The following is an 18,741-nucleotide window of genomic DNA, read 5'->3' as shown; positions in this document are numbered from 1 at the left end:
CAAAATTTATCACACGAATTAGTTATTTGCCCAGTTGTATATTGATTTGTTCTTGCATGCTTATAGACCCAAATCTGGCTTTGTGTGTCCACTAGGAATATGTGCCTTAGAGGCATATATATGTTTTGGAAGCTTTTTCTGAGGAAAGCAGAACCCACCTCCCCCTTCAATAAAATCTCTTGATTTATTATACAGACCGAAAATAAAATACCTGTTTTGATTGCTGGATGCTATTGTATAATGGTTGTAAGGAAAACTGGGTACAGCTGGGCTGTTCTAATCCATTGTTTTTAACTCTGGTCTGCTACCAGAAACCTTGAAATGTCCTTCTGGAGAAATTCTTGCAGAAAGACTAGGGAAGGATGCCAAAAGGATGGGAGATGGGGAGGGAAGGTCTTGCTTTTATTAATATTTTTGTGGGTTTTTTTTTTTCCTTGGTGTTTTCAGCTGTAATTTAGGAATTTAGATTTTTACAGAAGAAAAACAGAGAAAGCTTCTCATTATTCTAATGCTTCTTTGAGCTTTCAGAGTAAATTGCAGATCCCTGTACGGGCCTAAGGAAGAGAGAGATGAGCAAAAGACAGGGGTGGGGGTGTCCATGAGAAGACAAGATTTAAAGTTTATTATTTGTGCTGCATGGCTTCAGGTGTTGGATGACTTTCTTTGCAAGGGGAGTGCTCTGACTTTTAATGTTAAAACTCTGACCAGGGAAGAGGCAATTCCATACGATAATATTTTCTCTTTAAGTCCTTACAGATGGATAAAGAAGCTGTCCCAGTCTCTGTAGGGGAGACCACCTCTTTTGTCCACCTTTCTAAGTGCGGACAAAAGACCAAGCCTCTGATCCCGGAGATGTGCTTTACCTCAAGTGGAGAAAACACAGAGCCCCTTCCTTCAAATTCATACATTGGAGAAGACGGAACCAGTCCCTTGATATCCTGTGCCAAATGCTGCCTGCAGGTTCATGCTAGTGAGTGTTTCCTTATTCACCAAAGCGTTTTGGGTATTGAGAAGCTCACAGGTTTCTTTGTAAGTTGCCTATATCTGAATTGCTTCTGGGCATGCTTGCTATACCTGTCACTCCCACTTTTTCCTTTTCTGATACTAGTGTATGTATATACTCGGAGTCCATCTTGGCAGTCACTGATCTTAAAAATACACACAAATATTCTTTTTACTGTTTGTTTTGTTGGCTGATTCTTCTCTGTCTTACAGAAAAGATTCTTTTTTTACCTTTCATTTTTTTGTAATAAAGCAGAAATCAAAAAGCTGGTTGCACTCTTTTTGCTTGTTCAAATATTGGTCTGCTGGGTAAGGTTGTATTGTTCTTGTGTGCATCAGAGATTATGGAATAGTTTCTGGGATGTATTTTATTAGTGTCTGTGTTACTGTTTGTAGGAATGGCACTTGATTACAAAAAGCAACATATGTCTGTTTGTTTCCCTGATAGTTATGTCTAAAAGAAGATCTGATTAATCCTGGTAGCGTGTACCTTCACTGTAGATTGTACAACTTCTAGTTAACATTTGCACTCGTACTAGGAGATGTGACGAATTACTGTTCAGCTGTTTGATCCTGACAGATGGGAAATCTTATTTGACTTGCATCAGCTGGAATTACTTTTGTTGTTCCAATTTTATAGTCCGCAGGTCACTGTGCAGCTCAGCATGACTATCTCTTGTGGAGAACTAGAATGCAACTTTTATTTCTGTACTGCATTCGTGATTATGGTCACTTCTGCCTAATAAGAGAATGTGATGCAGAGTGAGTGTGAGGATAAAGGCTGCTTTCTTACTTCACAAATTGCGATCTCTGTAGCGATCAGAACAGAGATGCTGCATCTTGTACGTCCATATGTCTTCAATAGTCCAGTCTATCAAAATGGTTTCAGTAGCCAAATTCTGTTTAGGGACAGAGAGATGTGGGCAAGATGATGTTATTCTGCAGTCTCAGGGTGTAGAGAAATTTAGCTTTCTATTTTGGCTCTGCTCTACCCTTGAGGATAGGACAGAAGTTAAATCTAGTCTGATGTGGTCTCCAGTGTCTTATGTTTTCCTTGTTGCCGTTTGTACTTCCAGACTGTGATATCCCTTTGACTTTGCGGCAGAGAATCTGTTGGCTTTTATTATAGGATTGCAGTGTTGAGGTGTATTTTGGTTAATCTGGCAGCATGCTGTAAAACCAGTTGGCAGTCTACTTGTTATTGAGAAGTGCTCTCACCTAACTGTGCTAGGTTATGACAACAGCAAGGACGTACAGAGAAGAAAACTTTTGTGAAGGTTTATGGGCTTTTAAGGTGTTGACAGAATCCATAAAAAGAGCATACTTTTCTTGTTCCATTAGGATCATCCTTATGGGACAATCTGGTGTGCATTAAGTGTGACTGTTTCTCCCCTCAAATCCCATAGTCCAGCTACCTGTGGTCCTGAAGCAACAAATCAATGCTGAAATTTCACCTTGTTCTACACTGTTTAGAGCTCCAGCAGTATTTCAGTTCAGGGTGTCTGTTTCTCTTTCAGCTCAGTTTCCAGATCAGTTTTTTAGTCTCAACACTCCTGCCCGTTTTCTAGGACTGGGTTGAATCTGCTTTCTTGATTTGATGAAAAGAGACTTCAGATGTGGAAGACAGCTGTGGATCTATATTATTGACTTTTTTTTGACATAATGTTTATCTGGTTAAGTGGATGATTTTTAGAAATCAGGTTATTATGGCAATCTCAGTGCTTTCTGAATAACTTCTTTTAAGTTTAATTCAGTAATTGGAGACTCTCCAGATGAAATTTTATGTACAGTTTTGTTAGGATAGGTAAAGGCCATGGGATGAAGTCTGTGTTAGCTAGGATGCTGGTCAGCAATTTGTGGTATGTTTAATTTTCAGCTACAGCCTTTCTTTGCAAGCTTGCAGGAATCATGTAGATGCAATTTTTCAAAAGTATTTATATGTCTTGTCCCTATTGTCTTCAATGGCAAACCTCAGTGCTTTTTACAGACTTTTAAGGGCTTTTTTGGTCTTATTTCCTTGTCTTTATAGTGAATATAATACCACTTTACTATTTTGGTGCTGCAGAGAAGTATGTAGGAAGATCTGGTGCTTGCATATTACAGTCATTGATGCTCTATAAAGTCAGATGTTTCTAACGCCAGGATAGTGTTAGTTTAAATACTGTTAAATACATGAAATGCATGTATTTAGTTTCCTTGCAACATTAGTGAATTTGTCTTTCCTCATAATACCACTTAGCAAAGATGACTGCTTCAGTCATGCTAAAATTCAGTGGTCTTAACTGTTTTGATGTGTGAGTGCATTCCAGCAGTAGTAGCATCACTTTTGAGTCCAGTTCTTGCCTGAAGGATCAAAGCACTGCTATTGTAGTCCTTGCAAAAGAGGAAAAAAAAAAATGTTGAGGGTTACCTGTGTGTGGTTTGTTTGTTTGTTTTTAGACCTGCTGGTCCTAAATTGTTCCCCTTCCCAAGGATGACTTTTCTTATGACTTTTGTCTGAGCCTAGACTACTGAATATAGTTATTCAAATGCTACACCTGATTTCAAAGATGCTTCTGAATTGAAAAGTTAACAAGTCAGTACTACAGATATGTTAGCAAAACTCTGAAGGATTTAACTTTGTTTCTTTCAGGCTGTTACGGAATACGTCCAGACTTGGTGAATGAAAGTTGGTCTTGCTCACGGTGCTCAGCCAATGCATGGGCAGCGGTAAGCCTCTACTCTTCTGGAGACAAAAGAAAACTTACTGTGGGAATTAATTAGATACTTCAACAGAGATGGGTGGTGGGAGGGTACAGTTTGCCTTTGCATCCCAGATGTGGTGGTGTCATTTTTTTGGGAAAGATAGGCAGTCTAACAGAGCTTTTTGGTCCAGTTCTGAAGGAGTTTTGTTCCTACAGGAATGTTGCCTGTGTAATCTCAGGGGAGGAGCTCTTCAGATGACCACTGATGGGCGGTAAGCAATGTTTTTAATACTTCCTCCTTCCATACTGCATCTAATCTTCTAGTGTTCTGAATTTGGTCTTGAGGCTCAGTGTAGCAGGTAGTTTTGGCATTATGGAGGTAACTGCTACTTGCTGACTTGGCACGATGAGCTTGAGTAATTGTACTGTCTTACACTCTGCACCAGGCTTCTCAATAGCAGAGGTAATGTGGCTCTGAACACTTGCTGAATTTGGTTATTTCTCGTAGAAAAGTCTGTTCAGAGAATGTTTAGTATAATGCAAGATCAGATGCATAAGAAGGTTGATCCCTGTTGTTCTAGAGACATTTACCTTGTGCAACCGTGATTAACAATCAGTTGGTAATGTTGCCAAGGCTGCCAACCACCATAAATATGCCTTGATACTGAGGGAGTCCGAGAAATGTTAACTGCCCTCTTGAGTATTTAATTCAAATAATGGTAGACTCTGATTAGTCTCTTCACTTTCTTTTCCAGGTGGATCCATATAATCTGTGCTATTGCTGTCCCTGAGGCCCGTTTTCTCAATGTAATAGAGCGTCATCCTGTGGATATCAGTGCTATTCCAGAGCAGAGATGGAAACTGGTAGGTGTCTTTTACCTGTAGAGAGTGTTTGTGAACAAGAGCCAAAGAAAAAGAAAAAGGCTTTAACTAGACAGAAAAACATTGTGTGGGATCATAAAGTAGCGGAGATTGGAGGTGATGTTCTCACTCTTATTTCCAGCAAATGCACTAGGAAGCTGTATCGTTTGGATGTCTTCTGAGGTACTGCCTCAGTGCTTTGACACACAGACAAGTTGTGATTACTAGATCTGCCTGTATTCTCTAGGAGTGTGCTCTTAACCCTGGGCAGAGCCTAGGATGCTTACCCACTTCACAGTCAGGGTTAAACTACCTGAAAGCTTCATTTACTGAAGGTACGGCATGGCAGGAGTGTGAAGGGACATGGTAGCTAGAAAGAAGCTGATATATTGCTGACTTGTTCATCTGTAATTTGATTCATCTTTCTTCACAATATTTCTCCATCAAGAAATCTCTTGTAGAAATTAATAAACATTTCTTTGTGACCATGACTGCAAGGCGAGACTCTGCAAAGATTTTAATAGAAGTCCAGCTACAACTTGTTATTTAGTTGCATGGCCTCATCTGAGGGATTAGTAATGGATGATTCATTAGCTCAGAGCAATTAATCTTAATGTTAGTTAATGCCCCATCACTATAGCGTGTTATTGCAAAATAAATTGTGCTTTTGCTGCTTTTTTCGTCCAGAAGTCAGCTGGGCGACAGTTGGGAATGTGGTACGGAGGAAGGTGATGTAGCAGTGATACATTGGTTAGCATTGATGTATTTGTTAACTGTGCAGCTATTTAGTACAGGCAGACCAGCCAGGGCCTGGATGAGAGATTGGGAAGAATCTCTGTCTGCTTCCAGAGTTATATCTCTGTGTGCAAATGGGTTTTGTACACAAATGTGAATGTAAAAAGCATTCATTATTCAGGTGGAGCGATGGAGCTGTGTGATGCGAGAGTGATAAATCTTGCAGCAGTGGCTCTTTATGGATCATCTGACATTTCCAGCATGCATCCTCTTCATTACCAGCACTTGTAACAATGAACTAAAAATCCTTTTACACAAGACTCACTTGTATTGCTTAATGGAGCCTTACAAGGAAACATGACTTAATTCTTTAACTCTTCTGTGGCTGCCTTACAGCCCTATAGAGCCAGGGCAGTATTAACGTACATAAAACTCTGTTGCTTCATTCTGCTCTGATGCTTTGCCTATGCCATCCAAAGCCTCTGCACAGACCTACTGCACATCTTTCTGTTACGTTCCTGACTTAAAGCTTCATAGTTTTGTTGATTTCTTCAGTGTTGTATTCCATTTGCACCTCACGTTTTCTTCATGTCTCAGGAAAGGTAGAGAATTTTTATATGAAGTACCTTCACTTACACAGTCTAATGATGTGATTTACAGGCACCTGTTCCTTATGTTGAAGTTAGCAAGAGCCTGGCTTGTAGCTCAATTCTTGTCAAAGCCTGGCTTTAAGCACTTCGCTTGGAAAGCGTTAGTGTGGATGGTACTGCACACTGCCTCATCAGAATCGGAGTAACTTTTTTAGAGGTGCAATGCTGTTTAATTTCTGCCAGGATCTGTGATGACTCTGCCAGTGGGGCATGTTGGCTAGTCCAGGTAGCTCTGGACACAGGTGCAGGTCTTGGTCTTGAGTTTCTGTCAGCATGCCAGTGTAATTCCTCTGTAAGATGTCTGGTGCCCAGCTGTTAGGATGTAAGAAGTAGACTTTCAGCCTAATTACTTTGTGTTCAAGAATGTCATCAGGTAAGTATTGTTGTATTTAGACTGATTATAAAAATCTTTCTGCTCTGTTGGTCTATACTTGTGAACGCCCTTACAGTATGTATGCACGTACCATCAATGTCTGTTGAAAACTGTTTGTGTATTGGTGTTGTCACCACATACATTGTAGCTTTATGAGTGTCATTTGCTACAGGAAAGAAAGCAAATAAATTATCTTGAACTAAAATTGAAATGGGTTTTAGAGTTATGAACTACATAGAGATTAAAAAAAACCTAATGTGGATGGCAGAATGTAAAGTAGTGCTTATAGCAGCAGCATTGGTGTAGTGTGTGAAGAAGTAAAAAGGAAATTTAAATTTGATGAGATTGTGTGGAGAAACACACTCATGAGCCATTGTGGAGAGTTTTAGGATTCTTTACAGGAATTTGCAGGTAATTCATGAAGCACATGAGGAGTCAGTGGAGGAGTTGGGGGGGTGTCTGTTTTGGAGGTGTGCAGCTGCATTTAGGAAGATAAACTGAAGACAACTGAAAGGTGGTGGTGTTGGATCTGATGACTTTAGCAGTGGCGGAGTTGATGCGGTACTAGATAAAATTGGAGAGATGGCCTTTGTTGCTGAAAAAGATGGAAAAGGGGAGAAGGAATGACATGAAGGTTGAGGACAGTTGGAAGTGAATGGATGAAGGTAATGGAGGAAAGAGGGGGTAGGGGTTATCGGATTATTTTAAAAAATTTTTTTATATGTTTGTATTATTTTAAGTTACTGTGAGAGGGCTGAGGTAACAAGGACTTGCAGTGATCTGTTTAAAGGTATATCCTGTTCTTTGAGCATGCACCAGGCCTCCCCTTTCAAGCATAGACTTTTCAGTCCATTTGTGGGTATTGCATCATTTTAAAGAATGCAGTTTGCATGCTTCTTGATTAATGGTGTATTACGGGCCTGTGCGTTTAAATTATTTATGACGTGGAAATTTGGAATAATTAGCTGTCATTCCTCAGTGGAGTAAATGAATTGCAGTGTTCATCATGCAGGAGACAGCCCATTTCTTACTCTTAGCTATGACCTGACTCTCGGGTATGCATTTATTTTGAAGATTTTTCTCCTGTGCTTTAGACCTTCTTTCTTCCTGCTACCTTCTCTCCCTCAGAAAAAGGCTTTAAATCTACATGTGCTGCTTTACCACAGCACTCGGCACTGGTGCTTCTGTCCATCCCAGATTTGCATTTTCACCCCTTCCACTGACTTCTACGTTTCAGTCTCACTGTAGCTCACATTTTTCTTTGTCCTTTGATCATATTTACTCTGAATGTTCCATTGGTGTAGCTCTTTTGCCTGTCACAAGGAGTTTGTCTTGCTACTGGGGTGTCATTAGGTACACGCTAATCCTTCTGGCTGGGAAGAATCCTGTTTGCACCAATGAAGGCAGATTCCTGATGGTGGAGGGTTAATGCTCCCTTGAGAGGCAGTATTGAGCCCACTGTATATCAGCAGTTGTCCCTGCTAGTGGGAGAATTAGGTATTGACAGTTTAATAATGAGATCTCATTGTTATTGACTTGCTTTCAGGCCGTGTTCCTGCTGTGCACTTTGCTGTGGTGCTTATCTAGCTTTTGAACGTGGTTTACAGAGCGATAAAGGCATAGCTTATTAAATACTAAAAAACACATTCTGGCAACACTAAGGCTCTGGCTTTGAATTTCCTGGCTTTTGTTAGTTTAAGTAAAAAGGCCAAATTAATCTTTGGTGTAAACATACTGACTTCAGTTAATTCACAGGAAGTGAATCTGACTTATTTCGTATACATGTGGGGCAGACCCCAGTCAGGGAGGGGTGATGTTGCCCAGAAACAGGGAAGAATGCATCTTCCTTTCTTTTGCATGTTTTGCTTTCAAGGAAAAGAGAAATACTCTTTGCAGAAGGAATGGTCTTTTATTTGTCTTGGCAATGTGTTGTAGCTAGCGCAGTGGGGCCCTGGCTCTTAGCTATGATAACACAAATAAAACATAACATTAAAATTTGGCAATTCCTATTTTGCATTCACTGGATGATTTATAATATGATACCAGTCTTCACATTTTTGAGGGTATGCTTTTAAGATAGCCCAGATCTAGAAGCAGAGTGAATTTATACTTCTGGGCATTGTATTGGCTTATTGTGTGATCTCGGGCAGCTTATGTTACATTTCTAATCCCATGTAGTAATTCATATGGACCTTAAAATTTAGGTCAAGTGTTCTGTAAAGTTGTATACCTTGAGCACTGCTTTAATGGGAGTGAGGTAAACGAGAGGCCGTGAAAGGATCTGTTTAATATCACACTGCAGAGAGAAAAAGAATCTGTCATTCACATATCAGTATCATGGTATATTTGTAGGACATTTCTGTTTAGATGAGTGGATGGATTGGGAGGGAGGCAGGTGGTCAAACCTGGGGGGCAGTGGCTGGAGCAAGCCAGCGTGTTGTGCTTTGGAGATGGTGATCTGGAAATGGGCACTAAAAATCACTGCTTTCCTCTGTTCCTCCTTATGTGTAGAAATTATTTCTTTGTAACAAATAAATTACATAGCTGTATAGTTAGATTCATGGGCATATAATATCTCAGGATTTTATTTATATGAGCCGTTCATTCTAACAAGTAGCATACATGTTCATCTTGTGGGCGCGATACTAATTTTTCACTGATTTGCCTTCTCCAAGCCTCAGCTAAGGCAAAGAAACTGCCTCTGATCAGTGACAGATTCCCTAGACTTAAAATGTTAAAAGCTAGGAATGGTGTTTCCAAATAGTTCCCTGGAAACATTACACAAATGTCCAACTTAAATTCCTTTAGATTGGGATTCCCAAAATCTGGTCTTCTGTATTTCTGAGGGGCTGGAAAGAAGAACTTGATGGTGTTAGGGAATGAGGAAATGTGTCTCGTTTCCCACTGACACCTAATGCTTGCTGCCAAGTCTTACAGTGCCATAAGGCTTACGATTTTTAGCTTTGAACAAATTTAGATTTCTTTTTAAAGTTAGTCACACATCTTAAGTTGATTACCTGTCCCCCCTAAGTGCTGTCTGATTAGATTAGCCTAATAACTGGATCTGCTTTGCAGAAAATGAGTTTTAAAAATACTGAAAGATTTCATACCTTTTTTCCCTTGTAATTCTGGTGTTTGGTACAACGTTTTTATTTCTTCTCTTTGCAAAACAGTGAATGAATTATCTTGCAATAGCTAATCTGACAGGGATACCAGTAAAATATTTATGGTTGATATGTTTGTGTGTAAAACAAACATGCAATGTCTTTGTTCCATTATATAAAATTACATTCTATTAGATCTAGTAAGTATAATGTTCCATGAAATATAATAGAACAAATTATTACACAGTTATTCTGTGTTCGTTCAAACAATGAAAACATTATTTTGTAGCAGTGTATCTGTGAAGATCCAGCTGCTGTTTGAATTTCCATAGGTACATTTCATTTATCTAAGGAGGATGAGTATTGAGTTGTAGCAGTTCTCTAGTAACACTGATGTGTGTTTGCCTGTTATGCCCTCCCTTTCTCTCAGCCCTCCAGTGAGCATAGTCTCAAATTGGATTTAAGTCTGCTTCACTGTCCAGCATGGTTCTGGAGGGCTTAGTTGCTGGTAGATGTCGTCGTATTCAAGGGAATGATAAGTTAGTATCTGCTATAGCTTCTTGGCTTATGAGTGATTCTAGGCAAGCATATATAGGCAATTCTGGAAGTGTTGGACTTGACCTCTCAGCAGCAAACATCACCTTTTTTGGCTGTGGCTTCTAGGCCCTAGACACTAACGATACGGGCTTTAGCACCAGGTCAGGTAACAGGGTGCTATACGTTGCTTTAAAGCTGCCGTTGACTGCACGCATAGCGCTGACCTGTGTTTCTTTTCAGAAATGTGTGTACTGTCGGAAAAGGATGAAGAAAGTGTCTGGTGCCTGCATCCAGTGCTCATACGAGCACTGCTCCACATCCTTCCACGTGACCTGTGCACACGCGGCCGGCGTGCCCATGGAGCCAGATGACTGGCCCTATGTTGTGTCCATCACCTGCTTCAAACACAAAGCAGCTAACCAGAATGTATGGTTTTTGGTTTGGGTTTGGGTTTGGGTTTTGGGGTGTTTTTTGTGTGTTTTTTTGTGTGTTTTTTTGTTTATTTGTTTGGTTTTTTGTAGAACAGTTTCTCTGCACCTATATTTTTAACGCAGCTTTTATGATTGCAAATTGTGAATTATCCCTTTTTCTCTTTAACAGATTCAGTTTCGAAGGGAGGTAACCCTTGGACAGACTGTGATCACAAAGAACCGGAATGGACTCTACTACAGATGTAAAGTGATTGGCATGACAACACAGACTTTCTACGAAGTAAACTTTGATGATGGTTCATACAGTGACAACGTTTACCCAGAAAGCATTATTGTAAGCACTCTCTGTGGAGACTATTACTATTATAGATGAGTACAAAGTGTAATGCACGCGTTGCTCTTCTATGAGCTTTGGGGTGGAACAACAAAGTAAAACTCAAAAAAATAAATAAATTAAAAAGTAAACTTGCTGCTTGCATAGAAAAGCTCATACTGCTCTTCATTACTTACTGTTCTTGTTTATGATATTATCTCATTTCAATTTTTTTGTTCCTTTACAAAGATGTGATTTTGCTATGCAGATGACTTAACAGAAAGCAATGTTTGTTTTAAGTTGCATCCTATTTGTTTTGTGGTTGAATAATCTCTTATTTTTCAACTGACAAGTGTGATTCATGGGGGAAGCAGATTGTCTGTAAGCACTTCTGGTTCAAAATAGGGAATTCACTTAATAGAAGGAATGTCTAGAAGTGGCTGACTTGTCAGCTCATGCATTCTCTTCCTGATTGTGCCATTGGTTCACTGTGTGAAACAGACCAGGTCACCCAGCTTGTTTTTGTTGATACAGGAGATCTGATGTTTTGGGATTTATAATGAGAAATTTCTTAGAACTGCATACTGTCACCAGAAGGAGGTGGAAGTGTTTATTTCTGGTCTCTCAATGGTTAATGGTTTTGTTTGAGATGACTGCAATTAATCACAAGTGCAGAAGCTTTCTTAACTATAGTGTTATGTAGCCACTTCCTTGAGCAGTGATTTTAACAGACCTCTTTACCTAGTTCTTGAGCTTTGTTGCTGTTGGGTTGTCTGACCTCTTTCGCTCTATGTCTTCAGAGCAGAGACTGCATCCAAATGGGACCCCCTCCAGAGGGTGAGTTGGTTCAACTGCAGTGGACAGATGGAATCATCTATAAGGCCAAGTTTATTGCAGCCCAGATCAGTCAAATTTACCAGGTGAGTATGGAAGAGTACCCACGTACTTCATGTCAACGTGTCTTGATTGTTGCTCAAATTGTATAGCTCACTAGCATTGAATGCTTGCTCTGGTCACGAAAGGAGAATTTGCCTTCTGAAATTAATATCGCTGGTAGTCTAAAGAGAAATAGAGTGTTAAAATAGGATTAGGGTAAAGGTTTTCTGTGGCAGAATGTGGATGTATGGATACACATACGTCTAGACTGTATCTGCTTTTAAAATATAAAATGAATTTGCCCTTTTCCTTATAGCTCAGATCTGACTCAGGTCAAAAGTGACCTACTCAAACTACTCTCTGATGGCTGTCCTATGGCTGGAGCTGAGCTCATCGTCCGTAGTTCCCCATGAGTTGATATCTACATAATTACAACTTTCCCTGGTGCTTTGAGAGGAAGTAAGGGACACGATGGGTCAGGAGACTATTTCAAGGGGGGTGGAATAATCCTCTTGTCATGGGAAGGTACTTTGTGGAGCGGCAGCCGCATGTGGGAATAATGTCATGCTGCTGTTGTGTGAGGAATTGAAAGCCTTCAATCTCTAGTCTTGTACGCTCTCAGCATCTCTATTTTTAAGGTGAGAAAAACAGCAGACAGGTTTTTTTGTCTTTGAGTCTGTTCCACGTATGGGATTTCTGTTCATGGAAGGTTGTAGTAGTCAGTAAAGGAGGATTTAACCTGGTACACACTATTGGTATTTCAGCACAGAAGGTTTTATAAAATGCAATGCAGTCCATTCATTTGATTAAATCCTTTTTAAATGGTACCAAGAAGTTAAAAATTATACTGATTTGGAAAGTATACTTTGTGCACATCCTTTTGAAAAATACATGCTGAAATTTGCAAATAATTGTTATTTTTAAGAGATTAATGCTTCTGGAAAAAAGGCAAAGGAAGTCCCATATCTTATATTTGTTTGAAATGGGGTTCTGGTTTCTATCCTTTCTACGCAGAGTTTCATATCTCTGTGCGAAGAGCACAATAATCCACCTTGTCAGTTAACAGTCTTTTTTCGTGTGTATAATGGATGTTAACTGCTTCAGAGAAGATGTGATCAGAGGTGACCCTGGTTATGAATAAGTACAATATATAGTTTCATAAAGATCTATTGTTATGCATGCTTTCCAGTTTAATCACGGTATAGGAAATTGTCATTGATTTCTTGAAGGTACAATAATTTGAAATAGGCTATTCCACTGATAGTGCCAGATGACAAAAATATGCATGAGGAGTCTGTGTTTTTCAAATCATGCAGTTACTGTAAGTAAAGCTCTTCTCTGTGGGGAAAATAGCCTGACTAGCTTTCCACATTGCTTCCCTATGTAGAAACTTTTTCAGTACTTATGGTGCATCTCTTTTATCTGTTTCGGAATAGGATTATATTTAAAAACAGAGAAACAGTTTTGTTATGAAATAAGTGTGTTTATAGGAAGACAGCATGGATTAGCTTTTGCATTTTAAACTTGTCTTATTTTGCAGTAGCTTCCCAGTTCTCATTTCTAGGGTGTATTTTGTGTGCTAAGATTGGATGTGTATATTTTTAAAAAAATTGAGCCCAAATCACTGTCTTGTAACTTGCTCTAATGTGTGTTCGTAACAGGGCTCTAACCCATATCAGTAATTTGGAACTTAAAACAACAAGGTCCAGCCACTCTGTGGTAGTTTAAGATGGCACTGCCCTCACTTGCAAATCCTGCCTTTCTACTCGAAGTTGAGCTCATGTAGTGGAAATGGCAGACAGCAATCTGCTTGTGCCTCGGCTGTTAAACTTCCTAATTCGTGTTCCCTTCTGACTCTGTTACGGTAGTGGTGCTCTGTAAAACCAGAGAGTAAATGGGACCAGTAGCATCTTAAACCACCTCAGCAGGGCTCAGCAGAGCTCATCTTTCAAAGCCTGTTCTCCCACCTGCATAGTTATTCCGGCTGATGTATGCTGCTCAGTTAAGGGACCTCAGCAGGCATCACTGAGCTTGCATAACTGATGAGCTGCAAGACCTGGGCAGCGCAGGAGGAGTTGTTCAGAGCACAGATGCTTTCTTCCTTCTGTGGTGTGTGTCCTTCTGCATTATCCGGAAAAGCATAATAAGTCTTGAGCAAAGGAAATCAGAGTCTCTTAAAAACTTTTAATAGTTTTAACATTTTTATATGCACGTTTCCGTGAATAAACATTCCTGTAACATCTGATGCATAATTCATTATATAATCAGCGCTTAGCAAAAAAGGTTTGATGTGAGGAGTTACCGTTTTTGTACCTGGCTGACTATTTCTGCTTGTTAAAATACAAATGTATTTTAGTAGCTGGAGCTGTTTCCTTATGATGTGTGAAAGTGCTTTGTTTAAGATGAAAGAAATTCTTATTACCATATTGGCCTGAATACAGGGCTGCCTTTTATTATAAGTGAAAAAGCTTCTTTTTTTAGGATTTGAATCCAAAATCAGTAGAAATCTTTAGTGCTCTGACTGGGAGGGGGGAGCAGAGGAGCTGGTCCAGCTGTAGTATAGACATTTTAGGATCCACAGGAGCACTGAGTGAAACCACCTGGGCTGAATAAGACAACGGTGCCTGAGCAGCATTGAAACCAGCACTTTTGGGGTTCAGCATCCTTAACACAGCTTAAGGATGCTCATTCTACAGCAATCATAGAGACATGCAGTGCCACAAACAGGGCATCATCCGTGGGAGCTGGCCCCTGACGCTTCCTTGGTATTCCCATGAAGGGACCATATGTGGCATAGTCTGGGAATGGACTGTTCAAGTACTGTAAATGCAGGGGCCAAGTTCTTATTTCATCTTCTGCCTACTCTGCAGGTCGAGTTTGAAGATGGTTCTCAACTAATGGTAAAGCGTGGTGATATTTATACCTTGGAGGAAGAGCTTCCCAAGAGAGTGAAGTCTCGCCTGGTGGGTGTCAAAAGTAACAAACAGTAAAATGGCTGTGGCTTGCAGTACTCATTCACATTTTCTTAGCATATTGTTTAGACATTAGGTGAATTCAGCCTCGAATTTCTGTGGCTGTAAAACCACTTGTCATGCGCAAAATACGTAGAGTAGAAGAAATCCATGATAAAAATGCTTGAGAAGCTTTTAAATCATTTTCCCTTTCACATGTTCAGATCTGATTTTTGTTTTCTCTGGTTAAAAGATTATGTTCATATTATTTTACACCATATGAATTTAGTTATACAGAATGCCTTTCTGTCTCAATACTGGCTTTCATCAGAAGTGAGGTGAATTGGTCTACAGCTAAGTGGTTTCTGGAGAACTGATTAGCAACATGGGACCAAACCCCCCGTTTCTCACCAAAGAGGAGATTTAGAATGTAGCTCTTACCTATAAAGCTCTTAATCTAAAAGATCAGGCTGTCTTTAACTGCATACAATGGAATTATTGAGCCTAGAAAATGAGGGATTTATTTCATGGCTTTTTTGGTTCCAGACTTACTGGATGTTTTCAAACCTGGTGCTTTAACCTTTAAGGCCATCTCATTAAAACAAATGATGAGACTGGTTTCTCTGCAAATGGGGAATATACAGTTTTCTTCTTCATTCTAAATGTCTGTTAGGTCAGCCGCTGCAGGACAGGGATGGATCCACAAAGTTAACCTGTGATAAGGTTCTGGGCTTCTGTCTCTTTTACAAGTCAAAAAGGATGGTCCAACCTTCCCTTAAGAATATATGAATTGCTGTGCCAAGTTAAACCAGCGGTTCACTGACCCTGTGAATCTGTGGCCACTAGCAGAAGCGAGAGATGCCTATCGTCAAAAATGGCCTGTTGACAGGCAATTCTGTGGAAGAACTGATGACAATTGTTTGCTTATGTATGAAATCTTCAAGGGTTTTACCCAAAAAACACTTGTAAAATTATTTCTGTAATGTAGCTCTGGATGGCTTCTCTATCTTGTTTGAGGTTGTTTATCCCAATAAGACGTCATGGCATAAATTTTAGGGGTTAATAATAATTTACCTTACTATCCTTGAAAGATTTCTGGTGGCAAAGAAGCACCTTAGAATTAATTTCTAAGATGTGCACAATAATCCACTCGTCTTTATTATTAGATAAGCTTAAGTAAACATATTGGAGCCCTGAAATACAGGATTTGGAAAGAAATTTCTCTGCAGTGGAGACATCAGGCTTTATAGCAGTTCCAGAGAAAGGAATGCAACCTGGAAAGTTTCAAGTCTGGTTGAAAGCTAAGGCTTTTCTTATGCACTTTCTGCTGTCAGAAGTGTTAGACTGTGCTCTGTGGAAGTGATGCTTACAGTGCTTTAATGTAGTACAGCAGAACAAAGGAACAAAGCGATAGGAGATGATAATTTCCTTGTTTGTACAGTGATCCCCAAATGCTTTCTTTGGGTTTTTGGGGTTTTTTGGGGGTTTTTTTTGGTTTTTTTTTGGTGTTTTTGGTTTTTTTTTAGGACATTAGAGAAGCTCTAATGTCCTCTGTGCCGCCTTCTAGGAATGAATAACCTGAAGAGGCAGAGGAGGATAGGAGTAAACAGAGAATTGGCAAGGCAGGAGCTGAAGTGAAAGATATTCTGAAACAGAAAGAAGGCAACTCGAGGATCTTTCTTTCCAGTTTGGTTTCAGAAGCCTAGAATTTTTAGTTTCAGCCATGTGCTTTGCATGTTCCGGAGTTCACTTTTTCTACAGAAATAGTCTGAACCAAATTGTTCATTTGCTCTCCCTGCTGTCTTGTTACGCAGGCATGCTCCACGGTTTGCACCCGTGTCTCTCCCTGTTTTCCTGCTGTGCCTCTAATGATTGTACTTTCGTGTCTCCTGCAGTCCCTCAGCACTGGGGCCCCTCAGGAAGATGTATTTTCGGGAGATGAAGTGAGAGCAGCCAAGCGTCCCCGGCTGGGGAATTCAAGAAATCCCGAAGAATATGGACAAAACCCAGATTACTTGGCCTTTATGGAGAGCCTGTTGCAGACACAGTACCAGCCTGGAACTCAGAGCAACATGTTTTAACTAGGATTAATAAAAAATATTAAATTAACCCTTTTCAAGCCTGCGGAAAAATAACCAGGAAGCTGTGGATAAGATGACCAGCCTTGTGCAATAGCCTGCTGTGAATTTCTTTCATCTACTCTTGGTTTGGACTGCAAGAAAATCCTGTCTGGCTGCACGCTACCTCTACTTGTCCAGACGTTGCTGACCAATAGAGTAGGGAGCTTGAAAAACCTTCAGACAGCATTTCACACGGAGACTTTGGGAGAGTTTGTACTAATGGAGCTTTGTGACTGGCTTTTTTTTTTTTTTTAAATGAGGCTTGGAAAGGGTTAAAATTAAAAAAATGACTTTTTAAAATATGTCAAACTCTTTTGTCTTTAAAGGTGCTATTACATTGACTACTGAAGCAGCCTTTGGATTTGTGTTTTCTGTACATAGACGTCACCTTTGTGAAGTTTTCTATAAATGAGCATTATTAAAAAAAAAAGCAAACAAAAATAGGAAAACAAAAGTTTCCACAAAACATTTTTCTAGATTATGGCTTTAAAACAGAAAATAAACAAAATCCTCCCCCCTCCTCCCCAAATGAAATGTGACTAATATTACAGTGGGGAGAGAGAGAGAGCAAGAGCAGATGTCCTGGAAAGTTCTGGGTTCTTTTTTGTAAAGAAACACTATCTTCTTTGTAAGCTGGGGAAGATGGGGAAAGAAATGTTTCATAGCTGGGATGTTTCTTACCGTTAATTCTCTTAAAGACATGTGATAGATGTGTGCTTTTCTGCCATGTCACCAGGAAGGGACTTAGGGAAGACATGGCCGGGTTTTGGTCATTCTTGTCATCTTCCTTCCCCATCTTTGCCATCACAGTTGCTTTCTAGTTAAAAATCAGCATGGCTTTCAGTTACAATATGCCACTCCGTTTTGGTAAGTGTTCTGTTGCTGTTTCTTGTGTTAGTTCCTTTACGAGCCATCCCCCTTCCCCACTGCAGACTAGAGCATTGAGGGAATGCTCTAGCTCTCTGGTAGGCATGTCTCCCATAGGAACCTTTTTCTTTTCTTTGTCTTTTTTTTTTTTTTTTTTTGAGTTGTGCTCCTTACAGTTGTGAGAATCATTCCATGACAGAAGCCTGGGAGGTGTTTGTATGTTTTTCTTTTATCCTATTAAAGAAGAAATTCCCCAAACGTCTTTGATTGTTGTGACATCCTTTACTTAAGTAAAGACTGAGCCTTTGAGATACTCCTGGGGAAGAGGAATGCAAGCCCTTCATTCGATTGGACTCAGTTCACTGAGAATTGAATGAGCATTAAAAGCAAAACCAAATCCTAAAGTATTGAGCGGGCAGCTCCCACTTGAACACTTGAAAATCACCTCCGGTCGAAGAGCTGTTATGGAGCAGTGTTTTGTAAAAGAGCCTGATCCAAAACCCTGCTGAAGTCACTGGAAAGTCTTCCACTCTCTTTGGAGGACCTCTGTCAATTCTGAGGGAAAGAAAAAGGCAGCCCTAGTACCAGGTTGGAAAGGGGACGTGGCTTCCACAGTGTCTGGGTGAAGGGGGGCAAGGGCACGTCTTACCACTCACCTCAATGCCTTGGCCTGGCAGAAGCCACTGTGAGATAGCAGAGCTATCCAGAACGCTGTGCAGCAATCTTTTCCCCTTAATTCCCTGAAATTACTAGACAGAAAGAGACAAATTTTTTCTCTTTTTTTTTTTAAGCCCCTTTGCAAGGTGGTCATTGTTCTGTGGAGAGGTTTTTAAGCAACGCTATAGCTGGATCTTTAAGGGAATAAGTGGGAAGGATTTGTGGGCTAGCAGATGGTAGATTAGCATCTTAAGAGACTCGATGGGTATTAAACTGTCCTAGTGAAAGAGTGGAGATAGAATAAAGCAATTTTTTTTTAAATTTTGTTTTTTGTTCTCCTTTGAGAGAATTAGAGTTCCTTTTATTTCTTACTGCCTCTGCTACGGGTTATTTTCTTTGTGTGTGTGTGTCTGCGCGTGTGCACGCGTGCGTGTTTGTAAGACGTTTGAAACAGGGTTTTTTTATTTCTGAGTTTTTGACGTTTTCAATAGATGTCTCCAAGAATAAAACCAAACTGAGACTAATAAAAGTTTTAAAAATTGGCAAGGTTCTTAGAAGCCTCGGTTGTTACTCCTACATA

General features: G+C 39.9%; 1 protein-coding gene across 3 annotated transcripts in view; it reads left to right on the top strand.

Annotated features, from left to right (window-relative positions):
- KDM4B (lysine (K)-specific demethylase 4B) overlaps window positions 1–17,880 on the top strand; it is an 80,019-nt gene extending 62,139 nt beyond the window's left edge. For all 3 annotated transcript variants that reach the window (XM_010562235.1, XM_010562234.1, XM_010562232.1), the window contains 9 exons: window positions 748–970; window positions 3,635–3,711; window positions 3,903–3,958; window positions 4,442–4,550; window positions 10,187–10,372; window positions 10,547–10,711; window positions 11,491–11,610; window positions 14,437–14,529; window positions 16,413–17,880. In XM_010562235.1, the coding sequence (XP_010560537.1) occupies window positions 748–970; window positions 3,635–3,711; window positions 3,903–3,958; window positions 4,442–4,550; window positions 10,187–10,372; window positions 10,547–10,711; window positions 11,491–11,610; window positions 14,437–14,529; window positions 16,413–16,598 (1,215 nt within the window). In that variant the 3' untranslated portion in view covers window positions 16,599–17,880. The remainder of the gene's footprint in view (window positions 1–747; window positions 971–3,634; window positions 3,712–3,902; window positions 3,959–4,441; window positions 4,551–10,186; window positions 10,373–10,546; window positions 10,712–11,490; window positions 11,611–14,436; window positions 14,530–16,412) is intronic.
- Window positions 17,881–18,741: the final 861 nt, after the last annotated feature.

This window comes from Haliaeetus leucocephalus, unplaced genomic scaffold (assembly GCF_000737465.1).
Source record: "Haliaeetus leucocephalus isolate CR32 unplaced genomic scaffold, Haliaeetus_leucocephalus-4.0 Scaffold157, whole genome shotgun sequence".
NCBI lineage: Eukaryota > Metazoa > Chordata > Aves > Accipitriformes > Accipitridae > Haliaeetus > Haliaeetus leucocephalus.
This window is presented reverse-complemented; position numbering and strand designations above follow the sequence as displayed.